The following is a 21,395-nucleotide window of genomic DNA, read 5'->3' as shown; positions in this document are numbered from 1 at the left end:
TATCAACACACAGTGTTGGCTTTTGCTTACTTGGAAGTAAAGTATGTTGCCTGGATTAATCCATTGACCTAAGACCTGATTTGCTTAATTGTGGTTTACTGGAAATTCCCCAACTTCCCCAAGCCTGTCAAGCAGGAATAAAAAAAATCTTAACGACTGGTTTAGCACTTGCCACACTGTACAAAGCTATAGGACTATAGCTGTTGGTAGATCTGCTCTTTGGCTGGGATAACCAGGTCCTACCTTTGACTACCTTGATTGGTCTTAACAACGCTTGTCAGCATGTTTCTGCGCACACACACCCCGTCCTTTTTTTTAAAAAAAATCATCTTGTGCAGCCCTTGGCACTCATACAGAGGAAGCCAAAGGAGCAGGTAAGGGGCAATCCAAAAAGTCCTTTAGCAGCAAGAAGACTTGGACCTCCCTGGAATCTTCTCTTCTGGCTGGAGTCAATAGCAAAGAGCATTCTTTAGGCTAGAAAAACTATAGCAGACATTGATTAATTAATTGATTATATGGCACGCTTAAGAGACCACATAGATAGATTTTATCCACGATGACCTGTCCCTAACCTGGCCCTTCGCCTCTTCCAAGAGTGCCCCCATGCCACTGCGTCCATTCACCTGGCTGCTGGTGACCTCCTCACCTCTTTTTCCCTTCCAGCTGAAGACAAAGCCGGCAAAGAAACAATCCCGGGAGGCCAAATTTGACTGTCTCCTTTTCTTTCTTTCTTTTTTTTCCTTTTCCTTGACCAGCCCTCCCCATTGGCAAGGTTCAAACCCAGACCCCCAAACTGGTAAAACGGATCGGAGGCCGTAAAGGGGGAATTCCTACAGCGGGGAGTACTTGAACTTTGGGGTCCAGCAAGGAGAAAGTGGGCAGAATTCCAGAGGACTGATCTAAGATATAGGAATATAGCCAGCCGTACCAACAGGCCAGTGGCGTAGCGTGGGGGGTGCAGGGGGGGCCGGCCGCACCGGGCGCAACATCTGGGGGGGCGCGCTCGCACTCGCAGCTCTCTGCCCCTGCCTGGCTCACTCACTCTCTCTCACTGCAGTGCTGGCTGTGCCAATCCGATCTGAGCCGCCGGGTCGCCGCCCACTGTGGAGGGGGGGTGCCAGACGTGTGGTACGGTGCGGAGAGAGAGCGAGGGACTATCTGGGGGAAGGACAGTGCAGCGGCCGGGTGCTTGCCCTGGGTGCTGACAACCCACGCTACGCCACTGCAACAGGCTGAAAAATAGCTTTTATCCGTGGGCTGTTAGGCTTTTAAATGGGACATAATCTTATGCATAATCTTATAATCCCCTTCATGGATTACTGCCTTGTCGTGGCGAAGGGGCTTGCGTAATTCAATGAAGCTATGAGCTATGCCGTGCAGGGCCACCCAAGACGGACAGGTCATAGCAGAGAGTTCTGACAAAACGTGATCCACTGGAGAAGGAAATGGCAAACCACTCCAGTATCTTTGCCATGAAAACCCTATGGACAGTACCAAAAGGCAAAACGATATGACGCTGGAAGATGAGCCCCTCAGGTCGGAAGGCGTCCAATATGCTACTGGGGAAGAGCAGAGGGCTAGTACTAGTAGCGCCAGAAAGAATGAAGCGACTGGGCCAAAGCCGAAAGGACGCTCAGCTGTGGATGTGTCTGGTGGTGAAAGGAAAGTCCGATGCTGTAAAGATTTTTTCTCCATAGGAACCTGGAATGTAAGATCCATGAATCAAGGAAAGTTGGACGTGGTCAAACAAGAGATGACAAGACTGAACATCGACATCTTAGGTATCAGCGAACTAAAATGGACAGGAATGGGTGAATTTAATTCAGATGACCATCAGGTATACTACTGCGGGCAAGAATCCCTCAGAAGAAATGGAGTAGCCTTCATAGTCAATAAAAGAGTAGGAAAAGCAATACTGGGATACAATCCTCAAAATGACAGAATGATCTCAGTTCGAATCCAAGGCAAACCATTCAATATCACAGTAGTCCAAGTCTATGCCCCAACCACCAGTGCTGAAGAGGAAGAAATTGACCGGTTCTATGAAGCCCTACAGCACCTTATAGAACTAACACCCAAAAATGATGTCCTTATCATCATGGGGGATTGGAATGCTAAAGTAGGAAGCCAAAAGATAACTGGAATAACAGGCAAGTTTGGCCTTGGAGTACAAAATGAAGCAGGGCACAGGCTGATAGAATTTTGTCAAGAGAATACGATGGTCATAGCAAACACTCTTTTCCAACAACCCAAGAGACGGCTCTACACATGGACATCACCAGACGGTCAACACAGAAATCAGATTGACTATATGCTCTGCAGCCAAAGATGGAGAAGCTCTATACAGTCAGTAAAAACAAGACCAGGAGCTGACTGTGGCTCAGACCATGAGCTTCTCCTTGCAAAGTTTAGGCTTAAACTGAAGAAAGTAGGGAAAAGCACTAGGCCACTCAGGTATGAATTGAATCATATCCCTGTTGAATATACAGTAGAGGTGACAAATAGATTTAAGGAATTAGATCTGATAGACAGAGTGCCTGAAGAACTATGGACAGAGGTTCGCGACATTGTACAACAGGTAGCAACCAAAACCATCCCAAAGAAAAAGAAATGCAAGAAAGCAAAATGGCTGTCTGAGGAAGCTTTGCAAATAGCTGAGGAAAGGAGGGAAGCGAAAGGCAAGGGAGAAAAACATAGATATGCCCAATTGAATGCAGAATTCCAGAGAATAGCTAGAAGAGATAAGAATGCCTTCTTAAATGAACAGTGCAAAGAAATAGAAGAAAACAATAGAATAGGGAGGACCAGAGATCTTTTCAAGAAAATTGGAGAGATGAAGGGAACGTTTAATGCAAAAATGGGCATGATAAGGGACCAAAATGGCAGGGACCTAACAGAGGCAGAAGAGATTAAGAAGAGGTGGCAAAATTACACAGAAGAACTATACAAGAATGAGCTTAACGTCCCAGATAATCACAATGAGGTGGTCACTGACCTCGAGCCAGACATCCTAGAATGTGAAGTGAAGTGGGCCTTAGAAAAGCTGAGCAACAACAAAGCTAGTGGAGGTGACAGTATTCCAGCTGAGCTATTCAAAATCTTAAAAGACAATGCAGTAAAAGTGCTACACTCAATTTGCCAGCAAATTTGGAAAACTCAACAGTGGCCACAGGATTGGAAAAGATCAGTTTACATTCCAATTCCAAAGAAAGGCAGTGCCAAAGAATGTTCAAACTATCGCACCATTGCACTCATTTCTCATGCTAGTAAAGTCATGCTTAAAATCCTACAAGCTAGACTTCAGCAGTATGTGGATCGAGAACTACCAGAAGTACAGGCAGGATTTCGAAGAGGCAGAGGAACTAGAGATCAAATTGCCAACATACGCTGGATCATGGAGAAAGCTAGGGAATTCCAGAAAAACATCTACTTCTGCTTCATTGACTATGCTAAAGCCTTTGATTGTGTGGATCATAACAAACTGTGGCAAGTTCTTAAAGAGATGGGAGTACCAGACCATCTTATTTGTCTCTTGAGAAACCTATATGCGGGTCAAGAAGCAACAGTGAGAACTGGACATGGAACCACTGATTGGTTCAAAATTGGGAAAGGAGTCCGGCAAGGCTGTATACTGTCGCCCTGCCTATTTAACTTATATGCAGAGCACATCATGAGAAAGGCAGGGCTAGATGAATCAAAAGTTGGAATTAAGATTGCTGGAAGAAATATCAACAACCTAAGATACGCAGATGATACCACTCTAATGGCAGAAAGTGAAGAAGAACTAAAGAGCCTCTTGTTGCGGGTGAAGAAGGAGAGTGCAAAACTTGGGTTGAAACTTAACATTAAGAAAACCAAGATCATGGCATCTGGCCCTCTCAATTCCTGGCAAATAGATGGGGAAGAAATGGAGGTAGTGACAGATTTTATTTTCCTGGGCTCCAAGATCACTGCAGATGGGGACTGTAGCCAAGAAATTAAAAGACGCTTGCTCCTGGGGAGGAAAGCCATGGCAAATCTAGACAGCACACTAAAAAGCAGAGACATCACCCTGTCAACAAAAGTGCGTATAGTCAAGGCTATGGTCTTCCCAGTTGCAATGTATGGCAGTGAAAGTTGGACCATAAGAAAGGCTGAGCGCCAAAGAATTGAGGCCTTTGAACTATGGTGCTGGAGAAGACTCCTGCGAGTCCCTTGGACTGCAAAGCGATCAAACCGGTCAGTCCTAGAGGAGATCAATCCCGACTGCTCTTTAGAAGGCCAGATCCTGAAGCTAAAACTCAAATACTTTGGCCACCTAATGAGAAGGAAAGACTCACTGGAGAAAAGCCTAATGCTGGGAAAGATCGAGGGCAATAGAAGAAGGGGACGACAGAGAATGAGGTGGCTGGATGGAGTCACTGAAGCAGTAGGCGTGAGCTTAAATGGACTCCAGAAGATGGTAGAGGACAGGAAGGCCTGGAGGAACGTTGTCCATAGGGTCGCGATGGGTCGGACACGACTTCGCAGCTAACAACAACAATCTTATGCAGAATTGACTTGGGAGGCCGGTGTGTGGTGTAGTTGGTTCACATGGTGTGGTGGGATGGAGGGTTTGTTGTCACTGTGTGTTGGGGGGAGAGAGGGGGGGGGAAGTTCAGCTAATATCAATGTACACATGTTGTACTTTTTGTTTTTTAATCCCATTTATATCCCGCCCTTCTCCGAAGACTCAGGGCGGCTTACAAGCTTAGCAGTAGCCTTCATTCTATGTATATGCCTGCTTATTAGGGCTTTCACACACCCCCCAAGCGGCATTATTACAAAGTCAGCTTATTGCCCCCAACAATCTGGGTCCTCATTTTACCTACCTCGGAAGGATGGAAGGCTGAGTCAACCAAGGTTTATTATTATTATTATTAAAGACGGCCGCTGCCCGGAGGGTGGTTCTTGTGCTCCGAGCTAGCCTGCCGCGGACAACTCGAAGAGGCGGGCAGCGGCCGGAAAGTCCTGGGCTTGGGAGACGGAGCGCGCTTCCCTCCGGCCTTTTCCTTCTCGCCTCTCGGGCTCTGGCAGTCTCGGCGCGAAAAGCTGGGTGGAGCCCTCGCGTGCAGAACTTCGGGGGAAATGCGCGGCGGCGGCGGCGGCGGCCAGCTGAAGAGCAAGGCGCGCTTGAGGGCGGGCAGGCGGGCGGGCGAGCGAGCGAGCCGGCATCGGGAGCCTCCCCTAGGCAGTTGGAGCGCGGCCTCGGAAAGGCTGCGGGGCTCGGGACCAGCCGACGGAGTTTGAAAGAACTTCTGGCGGGGCCGGTTAAGTGCTGCCAGCCCGGCAAGTGAGGGGCTATGCAGCGCGCGGGAACTCTCTTCGCCGGCCTGGGAATGTGGTGGTGGTGGTGGCTCAGCTGGGACCTCGTCGCCGTCTGCCAGGCTGCCAAGGGCCGCGTGCCTCGCCTCCGCCTCTCCTATAAAGGTAATTGCAGGCGGGTTTTTGCAGTTCCTTTAAGCCTTTTTTTTTCCCTTCTCCTTCCTGATTTTGCCGTCGGGCTAAGCCTCGGCGATAGGGCGCCGATGATTCCCATTTTGCAGATGGGGGAACTGAGGCTGAGCAAGTGAAACTTGAGCCATCGCGCGCGGCAGAGGCCGTCAAAAGGATTTTGATCCGCCGCTTGGCTCCCCGGTATTGTCTTCAACCTCTTTAAGCCGTGTTTCTGCACGTGTGTTTGTGTGAACCTGTCCTTAGTAAACCTGTCTCTATATAATCTTTTAGGGTTGTTGTTTTTTTTGTAATCTAATGTTGGTTCTTTCACCTTTATTGTACGTTGATTAAATCTGGAGGACAGACAGACAGACGTGTGGGCAGGAGACATTTGAAGGGACTAGTAGGCTACTTCATGCACTTGCTAGGTTTATTACAAGTCCCTAAATCTCAAAGGGAGATCTTTGGACTGAGATCCACATTCTTTAAAGGGGTGGGGATTACTAAAATCCTTTGAACTGCTTTAAATTGTGAGTATTCTTTTCCTGGGGAGGTTTATATCATGGTTAGGGGTAAGTGAAGAAGAATAGATAAGAAAGAAATCTAAGAATGGCAGGCAGGAGGTTTTGGCTTCAGCATTGTGCAAGAGTGTGGAGTATGTGCTAGATCAAGACTGCAAGTTATGAGTTGAAATAGTGTGCATTTAAACTTTTTTGCATGGGATTGGGGGTGGGTGGTGGGTGGGATTGAATTGCATGCAATTCAGAGATAATAGAATTTGCACTGTACATTTCTGCAAGGATATTTTCTAATATATACACACAATATAATTATCCCAGAAAAAAGCGTGTCAAACAAGCATACAAATCAGATAAGGTTGCCGACTGATCAAAAAGCAAAATCAGCCTGCCATACCATGCCTTGATTCCCTCGACAGCAACTTAATATATGAAAATCAACAAGTGTGCTTTATTTTGTCAGCCTGCAGACAAAAAACAACAACAACAAAGTACTTTACACATTTGGTTTTTGTAAAAGTTGTCAGCCCTGGGGGTAAATACAGATCGATTTCATTTGTCTTTCCTGAAATTTTAAATTTTAAAGTGTGAGGGGGAAAAAACCCCCTCTATGGGAGGTTTGCTAATTTTCTTTCAGCTCAACTCAAACACTCATAAAATTTTCTCTGACATGGTCCTATGAACAATGCCTGTATTTATGCAGCCCCACATAAGGACAGTTCATATTTAATAGGGTCTCTGTGGATGATCTCAGGAACATACTAGTTATTGTAGCTTTGCAGCTGAGTGGCATTTGCCTGGAAAAAGCAGGTTTAAAGGAATAACCAACACAATAAAGTCTTTAGCCCCAGGATTTGCTTTTTGTCACAAATCATTGAGCAACCTTCACCGAAGTTCCCTAGTTTCCAGTTTTACTTTCCTACTTGCTTTTCTATCTTCACACATTATATTCTGCAATGTGTTGTGCTGTGATTTTATTGTTTTTTTCTGATCTGCAGAGGAATTTTTATTACTTTTCAGTTGTTTAAAACAGTGGTTGTCAACCTTTTCTTCACCTTGAACCCCCTTTAAGTACCTTTTGTGGCCACGGACCATGGCCACAGATCTCCAAGACTTAAGATTTCAATCATAACATTTCTTCAAGCTTTCACGGACCCCCTGTGACGACCTCATGCTTCCCCCAGGGGTCCGTGGACCACAGGTTGAGAACCACTGGTTTAAAACATTCCCCCTTATTATTTAAGTAATAATTAAACAAATAATTTTTACTTGTGTACAATCACCAAATTATATGGTTCTTCTGAATGGAAGCTATTGTCTGTCAGCAGTGTGCTGGTGAGAGAATACTGAAGACAACTTGTGAAAAGTTAAACCAATGGCTCTGCTTTCACCAGTAAATATTGTCCATGAGGGGCCTTCCGTGCTCTCTGAGCTTGGATGTTTTCTTGCAGACGCTTGTTAGCATTAATGGTGTTACCTAGTTTGGGTAATGAAACGTTTGCAAGAGAGCTAGCAAGCTCAGAGGGCACCAAGGACCCCTCATGTCAACCCTGAGCTACAAATATTCTCCTTTATTGGTATCACCTATAGCAAACAAGGGACGCGGTGGCTCAGTGGGTTAGGACGCTGAGCTTGTCGATCAGAAGGTCGGCAGTTTGGCGGGTCGAATTCCGAGTGCCACGTAACAGAGTGAGCGCCTGTTACTCATCCTAGCTTCTGCCAACCTAGCAGTTCGAAAGCACGTAAAAATGCAAGTCGAAAAATAGGGACCACTACAGTGGGAAGGTAACAGCGTTCCGTGCGCCTTTGGCGTCTAGTCATGCCGGCCACATGACCACGGAGATGTCCCCAGCCAAGCGCTGGCTCTTCGGCTTTGAAATGGAGATGAGCACCGGCCCCTAGAGTTGGAAACGACTATCACGCATGTGCGGGGGAACCTTTACCTTTACCTTTATAGCAAACCTACTGGCTTTCTAAGAGCTCAGGCAGTCTTGCATGATGTAGACAACTCCAGGATTGAACTTGGGGCCTTCTATATGTATGACATTGCTGGGCTGTCTTCCTCCTAGCCTTGTGTCTTGACCTGGATTCCCTGGAGAGAGTTTTAACAAGGATCATAAGACAGGCGGTCCTTGTTCAAGGCTGCATTTCTTTGGTCCAGAATGGAAGCAGAATGATGATATCTGGAGAGGCAGTGTGAATGAGAACAAGGGCAAGAATGCTTCAGGCGTCTCTGATGCTTGTAAAGTTGTCTGAACTCTCAGTGATGGATCAGATGGACTGGATTGCTTGCATTTAACATTATAAATAATGAGTCTGGGCCTAAATGTCAGAACAGTGGAGAGTAAATCTGAGAGGTTAGGTGGAATTTACATATTTAGAATGGCTGCTGTGAAAATTTGTGTATTGCTTTTCTGCAAGATAAGGAAACACTATTGGAATGTTGTATATTTAATCATTCACTTGCCAACTCCTGAAATATTGCTTCTTGCCAAATGCCTAGTGCCCAATCAGTAGGACAGTGATCAGTTGGCAGAACTCTCTGTCCCTATTGATATGAACAATTTTTTTGCTTCTGGCCCTTGGGGACGCTTTTTGATCTCCTAAATTCATTATTCAAGATGCCATCTCTTAGGCTAACTCTGAGCCCCATAATTCTTGACCTGAGGTTAGGCTTAGTCAAGAGGATAATTAGTGGATTGCTGCTGTTCTCAGTGGCTCTTCTGGAATAGCAAAATATCCTTCCTTTAGGAAGATGTCCTTCAGAGTTGGGGTGTTGTTCAAATATGAATACTAGAAAGAACTGTCACTGTCGAGTAAAGCCTCAGTTGTAATAGTATAGTAAAATGTCGTTCAAATAATTGGAAATGTAATTATTATGTTAGTCCTTTTTGTCAATCTTGGACTTAAAGGCTGAATAGGGAGCTCTGGTGCTCGGTGACATTACAGAAGATTCCAACAATAAAGAGAAAAACAGGGATTACAGTGAACTGGAACACATATGACTTGATGTCAGTACTATGTCCAATAAATTTGAACGTTCTTTGGGTGATCCTGGTTTGCTGCAATTCAGGGATGGGGTGCAATGTTCTGAAGGCTGCACAGACTGTTTTGAAGATCTGAGGCCTACAAAGGGAGTGGAGCCACAACTTACAAAAGCATAGTTGTTTCAGCAGAGTTGTTTGGATTTTTCCTTCTTTGTGGTATGTTTAAGTTTAGAATTTACAATATGTTAGTTTTCTTCTGTTTTGCATCACAAAATATACTCTGCATTCCATTTTTAACAGTGATGATCAGATGGCCACAAAAAAGGGCACTTGAGGGCCACGTGAAGGGGAAGTGGGGATTTTGTAATCTCTGAAGCTTATCCTTGTTGTGGAACGTGAAAGCTCCGAAGTGAAGGTTGGTGGCAGTAAGAAATCCAAGAAGCCACCCACCAGGGACCACAACTTTGCATTATAGTGAAAAGGAGAAGTTGCTCTTTTGATGGTTTGTTCCCGCAGAAGCCTGTAGTAAATTCACATGTGCTTCTCAAAGGAATAACTATTGGCACTTCTAACCTCATGAGTCATGTTAAGGTTGACGCACACATTGCATGTAGGTATTGCTGGAGTAGCTGCATCTGTATCTATTTAGACAAATAGTTCATTTTTCCAAATGTTCTCTTCTTTGCTCTAAGATGCTGCTCTGTGCAAAAAGAAATATTGTGGCCAGGAAACAAAGATAGTGTAACAACCAAATAGGCTAAAGGAAATAGGGAAAATCTGCTTTTAGGAGCAACTGTGGGAGGGCAGGAAATGTAAAACAGAAAAGTTGGGTTGATGCTGGCTTAGACTGAATAGCTATGGAGATCTTTTTTCCAAAGACAGACCTGGTCCTGGCTGATGGGTTGTTGTAGGCTACGATCTGGGACTCTTGAATCTGAAAAGGAGTATATTTACACAAGGGTCTAAGTGGAATTATTTTAGGAGGAACGCTGAGGCTATCCATGTTTCTCATCTGAGAAGGGGGAAAATGTCCCAGCTGCCTTAAAGCAATAATGCAACCAGTCAATTGTCACTGTCAATATGTAATATTTTAGTTTTTTAAATGCTTATACTGGGTAGCAAAGAGTTCTGTAATCAGAGAAATATATAAATCCAAACATATGGATTTAGCCAAAAAATTTGACTGAAAAAGGCCCTTTTTTCTGCACTTTTGAAAAATAAAGAACTTTTCTCCCAGTTATTTATAGATTGCATTCCCAAGACATGGTTAAACCAGACCAGTGTTTTGTTATTTTACTTAGGAAGAAAACTATCTACCCTCTTGCTACTTAAGGTAGCGGTTGGTTTCTGCATATTGCCACTGCAAATGGCTTGCAGACTCCAAGAGAGAGAAATAACCCTGAAAAGCAGAGTAAAATAGGAATAGAAGGTTTTATTTCATCCCACCTCACCCGTGGTGATCTCAACCACACTCAATTCTCTGATTTTTGTTTTTATTTAATCATATAAGTAAAAAAACTTACCTGGTTCCTATCTCAAAATAGGTCTAGAATGCTATCTAAGATATTTAGGTTTGTCAGTGGTTCATTCTCTGGTACCAAATCACTTAGGTATATGTCCAGCTTTGTGCTAAACTTGGTGAGGCCTTAAGGACCCACATGAATAGTGACAGAAACAATAACCAGAGCTATTACTGAAAACAAAACAAAACCACAAATTATTCCAGTGATAATCAGGGCACTTGGTACAGACTCGAAAAATGTGCATGAGTGGCTCAATTTAACAATGGGATGGAATTCTAGGGACAGACTTCTTGATCTACTGTAGCAAATACTCACAATTGTCTCATGTTTAAGGTGCCATAAACTGCTTGATGGGACCTTAAATAATCCAAATTAAGAATGGTTGTATCCGTCGGAGTTCCAATGGAAGAACATTCTATAGCAAACCACAGAGCTCACAAGAATCCAGTATTGATGTAGCCTCCATTAGATGATTTTCCCCCTCTTTTCCTTTCATTAAGATTATGATTAGCTAATGTCTGTGCCTCCTAATTGGTCTTGAAATGGGAAGCAGAGAGGAGGCAGTTGTAGGACACTCTCACCACTGTTCTGCTTTATGAACATAGCTTAGTGCACCTTTCAAAAAGAAAGATGGTAGCACACATATAGGTCCAATTACCACAAGCAAGCACAGTATACATGTGCATGCTTGCAAACATACGCATACACACATACACACACATGTGCACACACACACACACACACACACACACACACACACAGAGAGAGAGAGAGGCCATTACATTGTAAAGAGGTGTCTTTGGTAAACTGTTCTTTGGGCTGTTGATAATAGTATGTCTGTGTATTTTTAAAAAGTCCCCTGTGTAAGCCATCTTGTATTATACTTCATGCTTTTTCACCACTTGCTGGATGGGCCTCTGATTTCTAGAAATATAACTGTGCCTGTCCCAGAGCTGTACCTCTCATTTGGTGTCATAAGCAGCCAGAAAATCCCAATACTTGCAGTCCATCAAAACTCTGCTTTCAGGAGTAGGGTAGGGTAGGGGAAGGAGGGAAGCAGCTCCCTGAGGCCTTGAGTGCAAGTTGAGCTAAAGTCTGAATCTCTTCTGCACCATGCAATGGATTAGGTAGGCCTAGGTCAACCCAACTCTGAAATAATTGTTGGAGAAAGTTGGTGTTTGGAGATAGAACTTTGTTGGCTGCTGTTAATCATACCTGGTACTCAGAAGACTTCACTCCCATTTTTCTTTTCAAAGAAGCAGGGCCAAACATCCTTTTTCTCCATCCATATGTTGAAATGTCTTACTTACTTCTCACCCTTGCCACTTCCTTTCTTATGTTGTTTGTTTTTAAATAGCTCACCCTTTCATGTGGCAGTTTATTTGTCAAGTAGGGGACTCTGATGGTCTGGCTCCTGTTCCTCTGACCCAATCACACACAATAGACCGTACAAAAACACATAGGGAAGGCTTGAGCCTGGGAAAAATCTAACAAATGCTGAATTTGCTTGTGTATGTCTTCCTTGCAGCTAAGCCTTCTAATAAAAGAGAATATTTGTAGCTCAGGATTGAAATGAGGGGTCCCTGGCGCTCTCTGAACTTGCTTGTTTTCTTGTAGATGTTTCATTGCCAAAACTAGGAAACGTCATCAATGCTAGTAAGGAGTGCAGTTTGCTCTCAGCTTATATTCTGGTGCTTTGCCCTGTCAGCATTCATGGGGGATGGTCTTAGAGATTCTTGGGTTGGGCTGTTTACTGTTGGCTTCTTTGTCAGTTTCTTGATTGGGGTATTGTTTACTTGACTGTTGGTCTGATGTTAATCTTGGAGTCCAAGACCAAGTCCAAAAACACCAGGGGATTTCTAGAAGCCCGGCACTCTGACAAATTAGCCATCAATAGACACATAGACATTAAATACCGGTAAATAAATTTTTATTTTTATTTATTTTTTATTTTAATTCCATTTATATCCCACCCTTCTCCGAAGACTCAGGGCGGCTTACAAGCTTAGCAGTAGCCTTCATTCTATGTATATGCCTGCTTATTAGGGCTTTCACACACAACCCAAGCGGCATTATTACAAAGTCAGCTTAATTGCCCCCAACAATCTGGGTCCTCATTTTACCTACCTCTGAAGGATGGAAGGCTGAGTCAACCTTGAGCCTGGTGGGATGCAAACCTGCACTAATTGCAGGCAGCTGGTGTTACTTTAGGAGGCATTAACAACATCTTTAGACTATGCAAAAGAGACAATCTCTCAGCAAAAAAGGGAAGCACCTCTCCACCAGCAATCAGCACCCAGCTCAGCATAGATTAACTCCAAGGTTAACATCCGACCAATAATCAAGTAAACAATACCCCAATCAAGAAATTGCCAAAGAAGCCAATAGTAAACAGCCCAACCAAACAATCTCTAAGAGCACCCCCACCAACACTGACAGGCAAGCCACTAGAATATAAACTGACCGGAAACAGCACTCCTTACTAGCACTGATGATGTTACCTAGTTTGGGTAATGAAACTTCTGCAAGAAAACAAGCAAGCTCGGAGCGCTAAGCCTCCTAATATATACAGTTGTCTAACTCTGCATAGCTAACTGTCTTCTTTTTCAATTGTGTGGCTTAAAAACTTTTTTTTAAAAAAGCTACCATTTGAGCTTATTCTGGTGTAGAACAAGAGAATGAATCTGTTGGAAATCTATAGATTAAAAGGTAAAAATAGAAATGTACAGCTGTCATTTGAGGCAGTGACTCATTCTTTTCCAATATTGGATTCTCCATCCTTATCTAAAAACATGATATATTAATACCATCTAAATTTAACGTATAAGCACGCATGTGCGGGGGAACCTTTCCCTTTACCTTTTAAAAAGTATAATTGCACAACAACATTGTGGGAGGAGAACCAGGTACCAAAATCCAGGAACGTGAGAGCCACACTGTCAAGATAAATAGGGCTATGGCGGTGGGGCTGCAAAAATCTACATGGCAGCAGAAACAGAAATGCTGTTTGCTATCCATTTTTTGCAATGCAAATCTGGTAAGCCAGTTGTGAAACCTGGGCTCTTCCCTTGGGCGCTGAGACTGGATATTGATGGGTTGATGGAATGGATGTGGTTTGTATCCTTAAAATCAGCATAAAATTGAGACCAGAAGTTTTCTTTTACGATAAGGAGTTGGGAAAAAAGATTTGGAGCTTTATTACTGTATATGTTAACTGCAGCAAGAATTGAATATGCACAGAAGTGGAGAGAGACATCAATCCCCACAATAGTAACACTGGATGGAAAAAGTGTCAGAGCTAGCAGGGATGGCAAAATTGATGTTTTAATCAGAGAAAAAAATATATCCAGTTTTGTTTCTACCTGGAAATCACTTCTGGATTTTGTGCTTGAGACAGAAAAAGAATATGAAATTTTGACTTTGGATTTTCTTGATTAAACTAGCTTGTTATGGAAATGGCTAGTGTTTGTTAGAATGATACAGTAAAAAGTTGAGGCTGCAATTCTGGTTTGCATTTGCATTTTACTGCGCTGAAAAAAGTTGGAACTCAGTGCTTTTTTTCTTCTATCCTATTCCTCATTTTTTCTTTCTCTTTCTTTTCCCCCCACTTTCCTATCACTTTTATTTTCATTTGTATTTATATTCTTAATAATAAAAAAGGGAATGGATGCGGTTTGTTTAACGAACTACATTATAATGTGATTTTTTTGGAGCCTCAACCCCCTTTCTTTTCAGTAGATCTTTACAGCTGGTTTTTGTTTTTATTTCCATTTGTTGCCAGAGTCCCTTGGGTAGATAGACAGCCATATAATTTTATCAAACAAACAAAGAAACAAACAAACAACCCTAATATCACATTCCCAACTGCATTTGAGGCCTAGCTGGAAGCAGTCTCAGAATAAGAGAAGTGGCAGAAAATAAGAGCTTAGCTTTAGGAGTCACTGAATGATTGAGTAGGATTGGATGAGGTAGACTGAGAGGGTAAAATGTTCCATGAGGGACAGCTGAAGATAGACTAAGTTGGACAAAGCTGAGGAGCTTTTATGAGCAGTTTCCAGGAAAGATCAGGTTGGCACAATCCCATCCCCAGTTCTAAAGAATGGTTGGTTTTGTCTTTTACTCTGTTGTCATTTTCTTGCCTTCCTGGTTTAAATTAGTCTGAGGGCCCTGGTGGGCAGAAAAGTAATGTATACATATAAATATTTTTAATGAATAAATAAAGCCTGCACATTGTTTTCCATTGCCTAGGATCAGCTACATTTCCTCTACTCTATGTAGCCACATGTAAGAAAGGAAGGTCATGGTCTTTTTTGTTACAGAGTATTTTTGTCTGCATTTTACTCCCCCTCTAATATTGCAAAGACAGTGACATCACGGCTTGGAATGCCTGTGTGCATCCTGTGTGTACAGTTTGTCAGTACACAGCCTGCACCTCCCGGTTGGTGGGATGCAACAATGTGTTGGTCTGCAAGGTCATATCTACATCTAAGATTCTGCTGGACTTCAGTTGTACTTGAGGTATGCTAATCAAAAGGTGCCAAAATGATAAGGGAATTCCTTATCATTCCAAAGGAATTTTGCACATGAAACTATCTTATTAAAAAGTGTTATTGAAAACCTCAATTAATCAAAACTCCAAGGAATGGTGTCAGTCAATCTTTGTGGACCAAGGGTTGATTGCTATGGCATTATTTACAGGATCCAGAATGCTTTGATTCACTTGCCCTGGGTCATCTTGATGAAGCTAGTGGAAAACATCACCTATTGGTTTGGGGGGTGAGATACCATACTGATAATATTCAGTCTTTTTATCCTGGAATGAGCCTGACATGCTGTGGAAGTCTTGAATGGGTGCTTTGGAGGCTGCTGAGATCTGGATGCAACAAAGCAGGTTAAAACTGAACCCAAACAAGCCATTTCTGATGAAGTATCTCTATTGTCACCAATGATAACTTTTGATCTTTGCATAATATTTGGTGTGAAAGGGAAAGAAGGAAGAGAAAAAAGAAGGATCCATAGAATTTGCAAAATACTGTCATAACATGGAAATGTTTTCAGAACAATATAAGAGAAGAGTGAGGGGTGACATGATAGCAGTGTTCCAATATCTCAGGGGCTGCCACAAAGAAGAGGGAGTCAAGCTATTCTCCAAAGCACCTGAAGGCAGGACAAGAAGCAACGGATGGAAACTAATCAAGGAGAGAAGCAACCTAGAACTAAGGAGAAATTTCCTGACAGTTAGAACAATTAATCATTTGAACAACCTGCCTCCAGAGGTGGTGAATGCTCCAACACTGGAGATTTTTAAGAAGAGACTGGACAGCCATTTGTCTGAAATAGTATAAGGTTTCCTGCCTGAGCAGGGGGTTGGACTAGATGACCTCCAAGGTACCTTCCAACTTCTTCTTCTTCTTCTTCTTCTTCTTCTTCTTCTTCTTCTTCTTCTTCTTCTTCTTCTTCTTCTTCTTCTTCTTCTTCTTCTTATTATTATTATTATTATTATTATTATTATTATTATTATTAAATGAGGGGAAAATACAAACTCTTCCATTGGAAGAAACGTCTCATTTTTATCCTTATGTATTCATTTGGAACTAGGATAAAAATAAAACTAATTTTCAGACAGTTTAGCACTTTAGCATTTTATAGTGTTAAACTCTCAGAAACAGTATTTATGCTGTTACATTTAATAATAAATACACTTCTACATTTAATTGCTATTTTAAAAAATTAAAACAAGATTTCAATGTAGTAAAAATAAATAATTTTAACTAAAGAGTTTAGAACCTTTATTTCAAGAGAAGCCAAACCTCAGATGTCTCAGCAAGCCTTCTGTCGAACTGTACTCCATAAACAATTTCCAGCTGTAACTAACATCAGTCCTCTTTTCAGAATGCCATTATTTTGGGGATTATTGCACACTTGCACAATTTAAGTTGCTATTTCTTTAATGAAGGAATAAGGTGTGATTTCCAATAAAAAGCATAAAGTATTCTGGGGACATATAAAGTCAACTTAGCGTGTTTCAAAGATATATAAAGTTTAGTAATACGTAACAGAAAAATATGTGATAGAAAAGGAAATCCAACTCTTAGGGTTTGTTGCATCCTGCAGTAAATCATCTAAAGAATAGCTGAAATATTTATGATATTACCACCAGATACGTATGATAGCACATCCAATTGTTATAGTTCCACCGATTTTTAACAATTATCACTGGGATAATTTATCAGCAGAAGAACATCTTGTTATAACTATGACTTCTTTGTTATAGTGTATTATTCACAGTTAATCTGTTGCTCGTCTTCCATTAATACTCTCATTGTTGCTTGTCAATTATATCATTTAAGTTCTGTCTGTCCCTTTTTGATTGTGTAATCTTTAACTAGCTTGGTCTCTAAATCATATTTCAGTACCAACTTACTTAAAAATCCAGCAAGTTTTTTGCATTTTGTATGACAAGCATTTCAAATTCAGTCAAATCTGAGCATGTTGTAACTTGTTTTTGTACTTTCTTCTGGACTAGACTGCTCATTTGAAATAGTTGAAACACTTTTGAGCATTCTAAGGAAAGAATCTTGAGTGATTTTATTTTTGCAGGCTGTCAATATTTTTTGTCCAATAATCTCATACGTTAATACTGCTTTGAACAAAGTTCATACTTATATTCATTCAGTTATTTCTGCAATTCCTGTTCCTTCTTTAGTCTGAACTGAAGTTTAAATCTGAAGTTTAATTCATGTTTGTTTATTTAACCAGATAAAATTACACATTTTGTCTTTGCCACTCATTCAGCATCTTTTCATCAATGTTTATAGGAATCATTTGGAACAGGAAACTGACTCTTGGAAGAATGTTCATTTTTATTGTTAACATTCTCCCTGGCCAAAATGTGTTTTTTCATCTAAGAATGTCCATTATACACTTTCAGATTTACAAATTATTTTAGAGTGCATATTATTTTCTAGCTAAGTAAATTCCTAATTGTTTCATTGATTTAATAGTAATATTAAATTTTGATGTTTATCTTAGGAATTGTTGTTCCTCTTTGGAGAATTTCCATGCAGTCATCTGTGTCTCATTGTTGTTGACCCAAGATCCTATACTGTATTGTATATATTCCATTATTAATTCTAGACAACCCCATGGATGAGTAACTATAACTACAACTTTATCAGTGTATATTTTGAACTTATATGCTTGTCTTGCCATTTTAATTCTAAAAAAATTACTATCCTGTTAAATCTTCCTTGCTAATGGTTCTAATACCAATAAAATCAGAAAGGGAGAACTGAGCAATCTTGTCTTGTCCTTTATGTGATGTAGCATGCTTTAGATGTATTTTCTCTTTGCTGCTTGTTCATGATAAAACTTTGAATCCCTGGAAAAACGTCTAAGCAAGAGTTCATTTTCTTCACCACTGGAAATTTAAAAGACCATTCTAAATTATCAAAACTTCTCATCCTGAACTCACAGCTTTTGTTTGAGAGATAGATGGAGGCTATGGTCAGGTGAGCCTTCATCCATCTGTGGCTCTGCAGCTGTGACATCCAGAGCTGGAGGAGAGAGCTCTTGTCCCTGTAACCTATAGTGATGTTCTGTCATCACCCTCTCTTTGTTTTCTGCAATGTCTTTGAGAACCGTTCAGAAACTACAATTATTACAAGATGTGTTGCCCAGATATTAGCAAATTAGAGCCACTTTAGTCATGTAGCAACTCTTTTGCATTTGCTGCATTAGTTACCAATAAGTCTTCAGGTGCAATTCAAGCTGCTGGTTTTGACCTTTAAAGCCATCTATGGCTTGGCACTCAGGGACTTCCAGGATCACCTTCTCCATTCAGGAAATGATCCACCCAACTCATCCAATACTGATTTGCTATCAATATCTTCTAAAGTTCCACAAGTGAGAGGGATAAGGTGAAGAGATGGGGTTCATAGCATTTTTCAATTGCAGCCCCCATATTACAGAACAACTTCCCCATTGATATTAGGGTGGCACCCTCATTGTTGGTCTTTCAGAAGCTATTAAATAAGAAGTTGCTCCAGAATGAATGAATAGTCATTATTGTGCCTGTTGCAATATGAGAGCATTCTGGTTTTTATGGTTTGTATTACGGTATGTTTTTGTGGTTTTCATTTGTAATGTGCCTTGAGTTGTTTTCTGAGTCCAGTGGTGCATCAACACAATAAATAAATAAATGTCAAAGACTGCATTTAGACTGTATACTATGAGTACTATAAATGGCAATGGGAATGAATTAACCAATGCAGTGAGAGAAAGAAAAAAACAACAGGTATGTGTGTGTGAAAGAGAAACATAGAGAAAAAGGAAGGAAGCAAAACTGTAAATCTGAATAGAGTTGGTCTGACCTATAGACTAGAGTTATACTTAAGGAAGTAAAAGTGCAGATATAGTTATAAAGAAAAGAGCTAACATGTATATCAGCAAGTATACACTATATTGGTGATATCTAGGTTTTGGGGAGTTAGTTAGTTAGTTAGTTTATTGAATTTATATACCGCCCTTTTCCCATAGGACTCAGGGCGGTTTACAAAGTATTTAAAAATGTCCATACAATACAAAAGTTAAAAACAGTTAAAATAATTAAATTTAATCCCTGAACAAATATAAAACCCCATTTAAAAACTCTCAGCCTGGGCCAGAAAGCTCAAAGAGCCAGGTCTTCAGGTCCTGGCGGAATGACCGAAGGTCGGGGGCAGTCCTAAGCTCCACGGGCAGCTGGTTCCAAAGGGCAGGTGCACCCACTGAGAAGGCCCTCCCCCTGGGTGTTATCCGCCGGCAGTCTTTTACCGGCGGCACCCTGAGTGCCTATGCAAGTAGGAATGAATAGAATAGATTAGTGATAATTCATGTTATACTCCAGTAAACAGTGATAAGCAGAAGTAGAAGTTTGCTTTGAAAAACTTGTGCAAAATGTTCTATTTCACACACCAACTTGATTTGCAAATAGTTTACTACTAGGTACCGAACCATTACGGACAAGCAGAAGCCAGCATCTCTCCTCCAGAACTGTATATAGGAAAGCAAGGTTTTGCTTGAGAGTTGGGTGGTTAGAGAGTTCAGTGTAGAGTCAATACAGAGGGAGGGAGGGAGGGAGGGAGGGAGGGAAGGAAGATGTACTCTGGAACAGTTCAAAAGTGTAGTCACCAAGAAGCATAGTTAGCCAGTTTAGAATGCAAAACAGGAATGATGGGTCCCAGGTTGATATGGTTGTTCTCAAGAAGAGGCTGACAACTGGCAACTGCTATAATATAGCCAAGCTGCAGGTGTAACTGAGTTATATATATTCTATAACTGAGTGACCGAGGAATGACCCCTTGCAGGGTAGGGCTGAGGAATTTGTTCAGTATCTGCAGGACAAAATCGCTCAGATCCGGACTGGTTTGGACTCTGACTGGGCGGAATCCAACGGAGTGGAGAGGGCAGGTCTTGGTCATACCATTTGGGGTGAGTTTGACCCTGTGACTTTGGATGATGTGGACAGGATTATGCGTAAGCGGAGTGCTGCAACTTGTTTATTGGACCCATGTCCCTCCTGGCTGGTTTCGGCTGCTAGGGAGGTGGCAGGGGGCTGGCTCCAGGCAGTTGTCAACGCTTCATTGACAGAGGGTGTCTTCCCCTCCACCTTAAAAGAGGCGGTGGTAAGGCCCCTCCTCAAGAAGCCTGCTCTGGACCCGGCCTCATTGAATAACTATCGTCCTGTCTCCAACCTTCGCTTTGTAGCAAAGGTTGTCGAGAGTGTTGTGGCACGTCAACTTCCACAACTCCTGGATGAAGCAGACTATCTGGACCCGTACCAGTCTGGTTTCAGACCCAGTTACAGCACGGAAACGGCATTGGTCGTACTGGTAGATGATCTCTGGCAGGCCCGGGACAGGGGTTGCTCCTCTGTCCTGGTCCTACTTGACCTCTCAGCGGCTTTTGATTCCATCGACCATGGTATCCTGCTGTGACGGCTCGAGGGGTTGGGAGTGGGAGGCACTGTTTTACAGTGGTTTTCCTTCTACCTCTCAGGCCGTTCGCAATTTGTAGTGGCAGGGGGGCAGAGATCTACCCCGAGGCCCCTTTCTTGTGGGGTACCTCAGGGGTCGGTTCTCTCCCCCCTCCTGTTCAACATCTATATGAAGCCACTGGGTGAGATCATCCGTGGCTTTGGGGTGTATCACCAATATGCCGATGATACCCAGTTGTTTATCTCCATCCCGAGCCAACCCAGTGATGCCCTTGATGTGATGTCCTGGTGCCTGGAGGTGGTGCGGGTCTGGATGGGAAGGAACAGGCTCAGGCTGAACCCCTCCAAGACCGAGTGGCTGTGGATATCAGCATCTCATACTGTCCAACAGGTTCCATCTCTTCTGATGGGGGGGAGCTATTGCCCCCCTCAGAAAGGGCCCGCAACTTGGGTGTCCTCCTGGATTCACGGCTTAATTTGGAAGATCATCTAACTGCCGTGACCAGGGGGGCTTTTGCACAGGTTCGCCTGGTACACCAGTTGCGCCCCTTTTTGGACCGAGATGCCCTATGCACAGTCACCCATGCCCTTGTCACCTCTCGCCTGGATTACTGCAATGCTGTCTACATGGGGCTGCCCTTGAAGTGCATCCGAAGGCTTCAACTGGTTCAAAATGCGGCCGCTTATGGGAGTATCTTGATACTCCCATGTTACACCACTCCTGCGCGAGCTGCATTGGCTTCCGGTTGCCCTCTGGGTGCGATTCAAGGTGCTGATAATCACCTTGAAAGCCCTACATGGCTTAGGCCCGGGGTACTTGCAAGACCACCTGCTGCCAATGTCAACCTCCCATCGCCCGGTCCGCTCCCATAGAGTCGGCCTCCTCAGGGTGCCGTCGGCCAGGCAATGCCGGCCGGTGACCCCCAGGGGGAGAGCC

General features: G+C 42.7%; 1 protein-coding gene across 1 annotated transcript in view; it reads left to right on the top strand.

The window, feature by feature from the left end:
* Positions 1 to 5,321: 5,321 nt before the first annotated feature.
* Positions 5,322 to 21,395, top strand: part of SEMA3G (semaphorin 3G) — a gene marked incomplete at its 5' end in the record, with an annotated part of 106,972 nt that continues 90,898 nt past the window's right edge. Inside the window, one exon of the mRNA XM_083353417.1 lies at positions 5,322 to 5,448. Within this exon, the coding sequence (XP_083209543.1) occupies positions 5,322 to 5,448 (127 nt within the window). The remainder of the gene's footprint in view (positions 5,449 to 21,395) is intronic.

The sequence above is a fragment of the Vipera ursinii genome, assembly GCF_947247035.1.
Source record: "Vipera ursinii genome assembly, chromosome: 2".
NCBI lineage: Eukaryota > Metazoa > Chordata > Lepidosauria > Squamata > Viperidae > Vipera > Vipera ursinii.
Note: the sequence above shows the minus strand (reverse complement) of the source record. Positions and strands in the feature narration are given on the sequence as shown.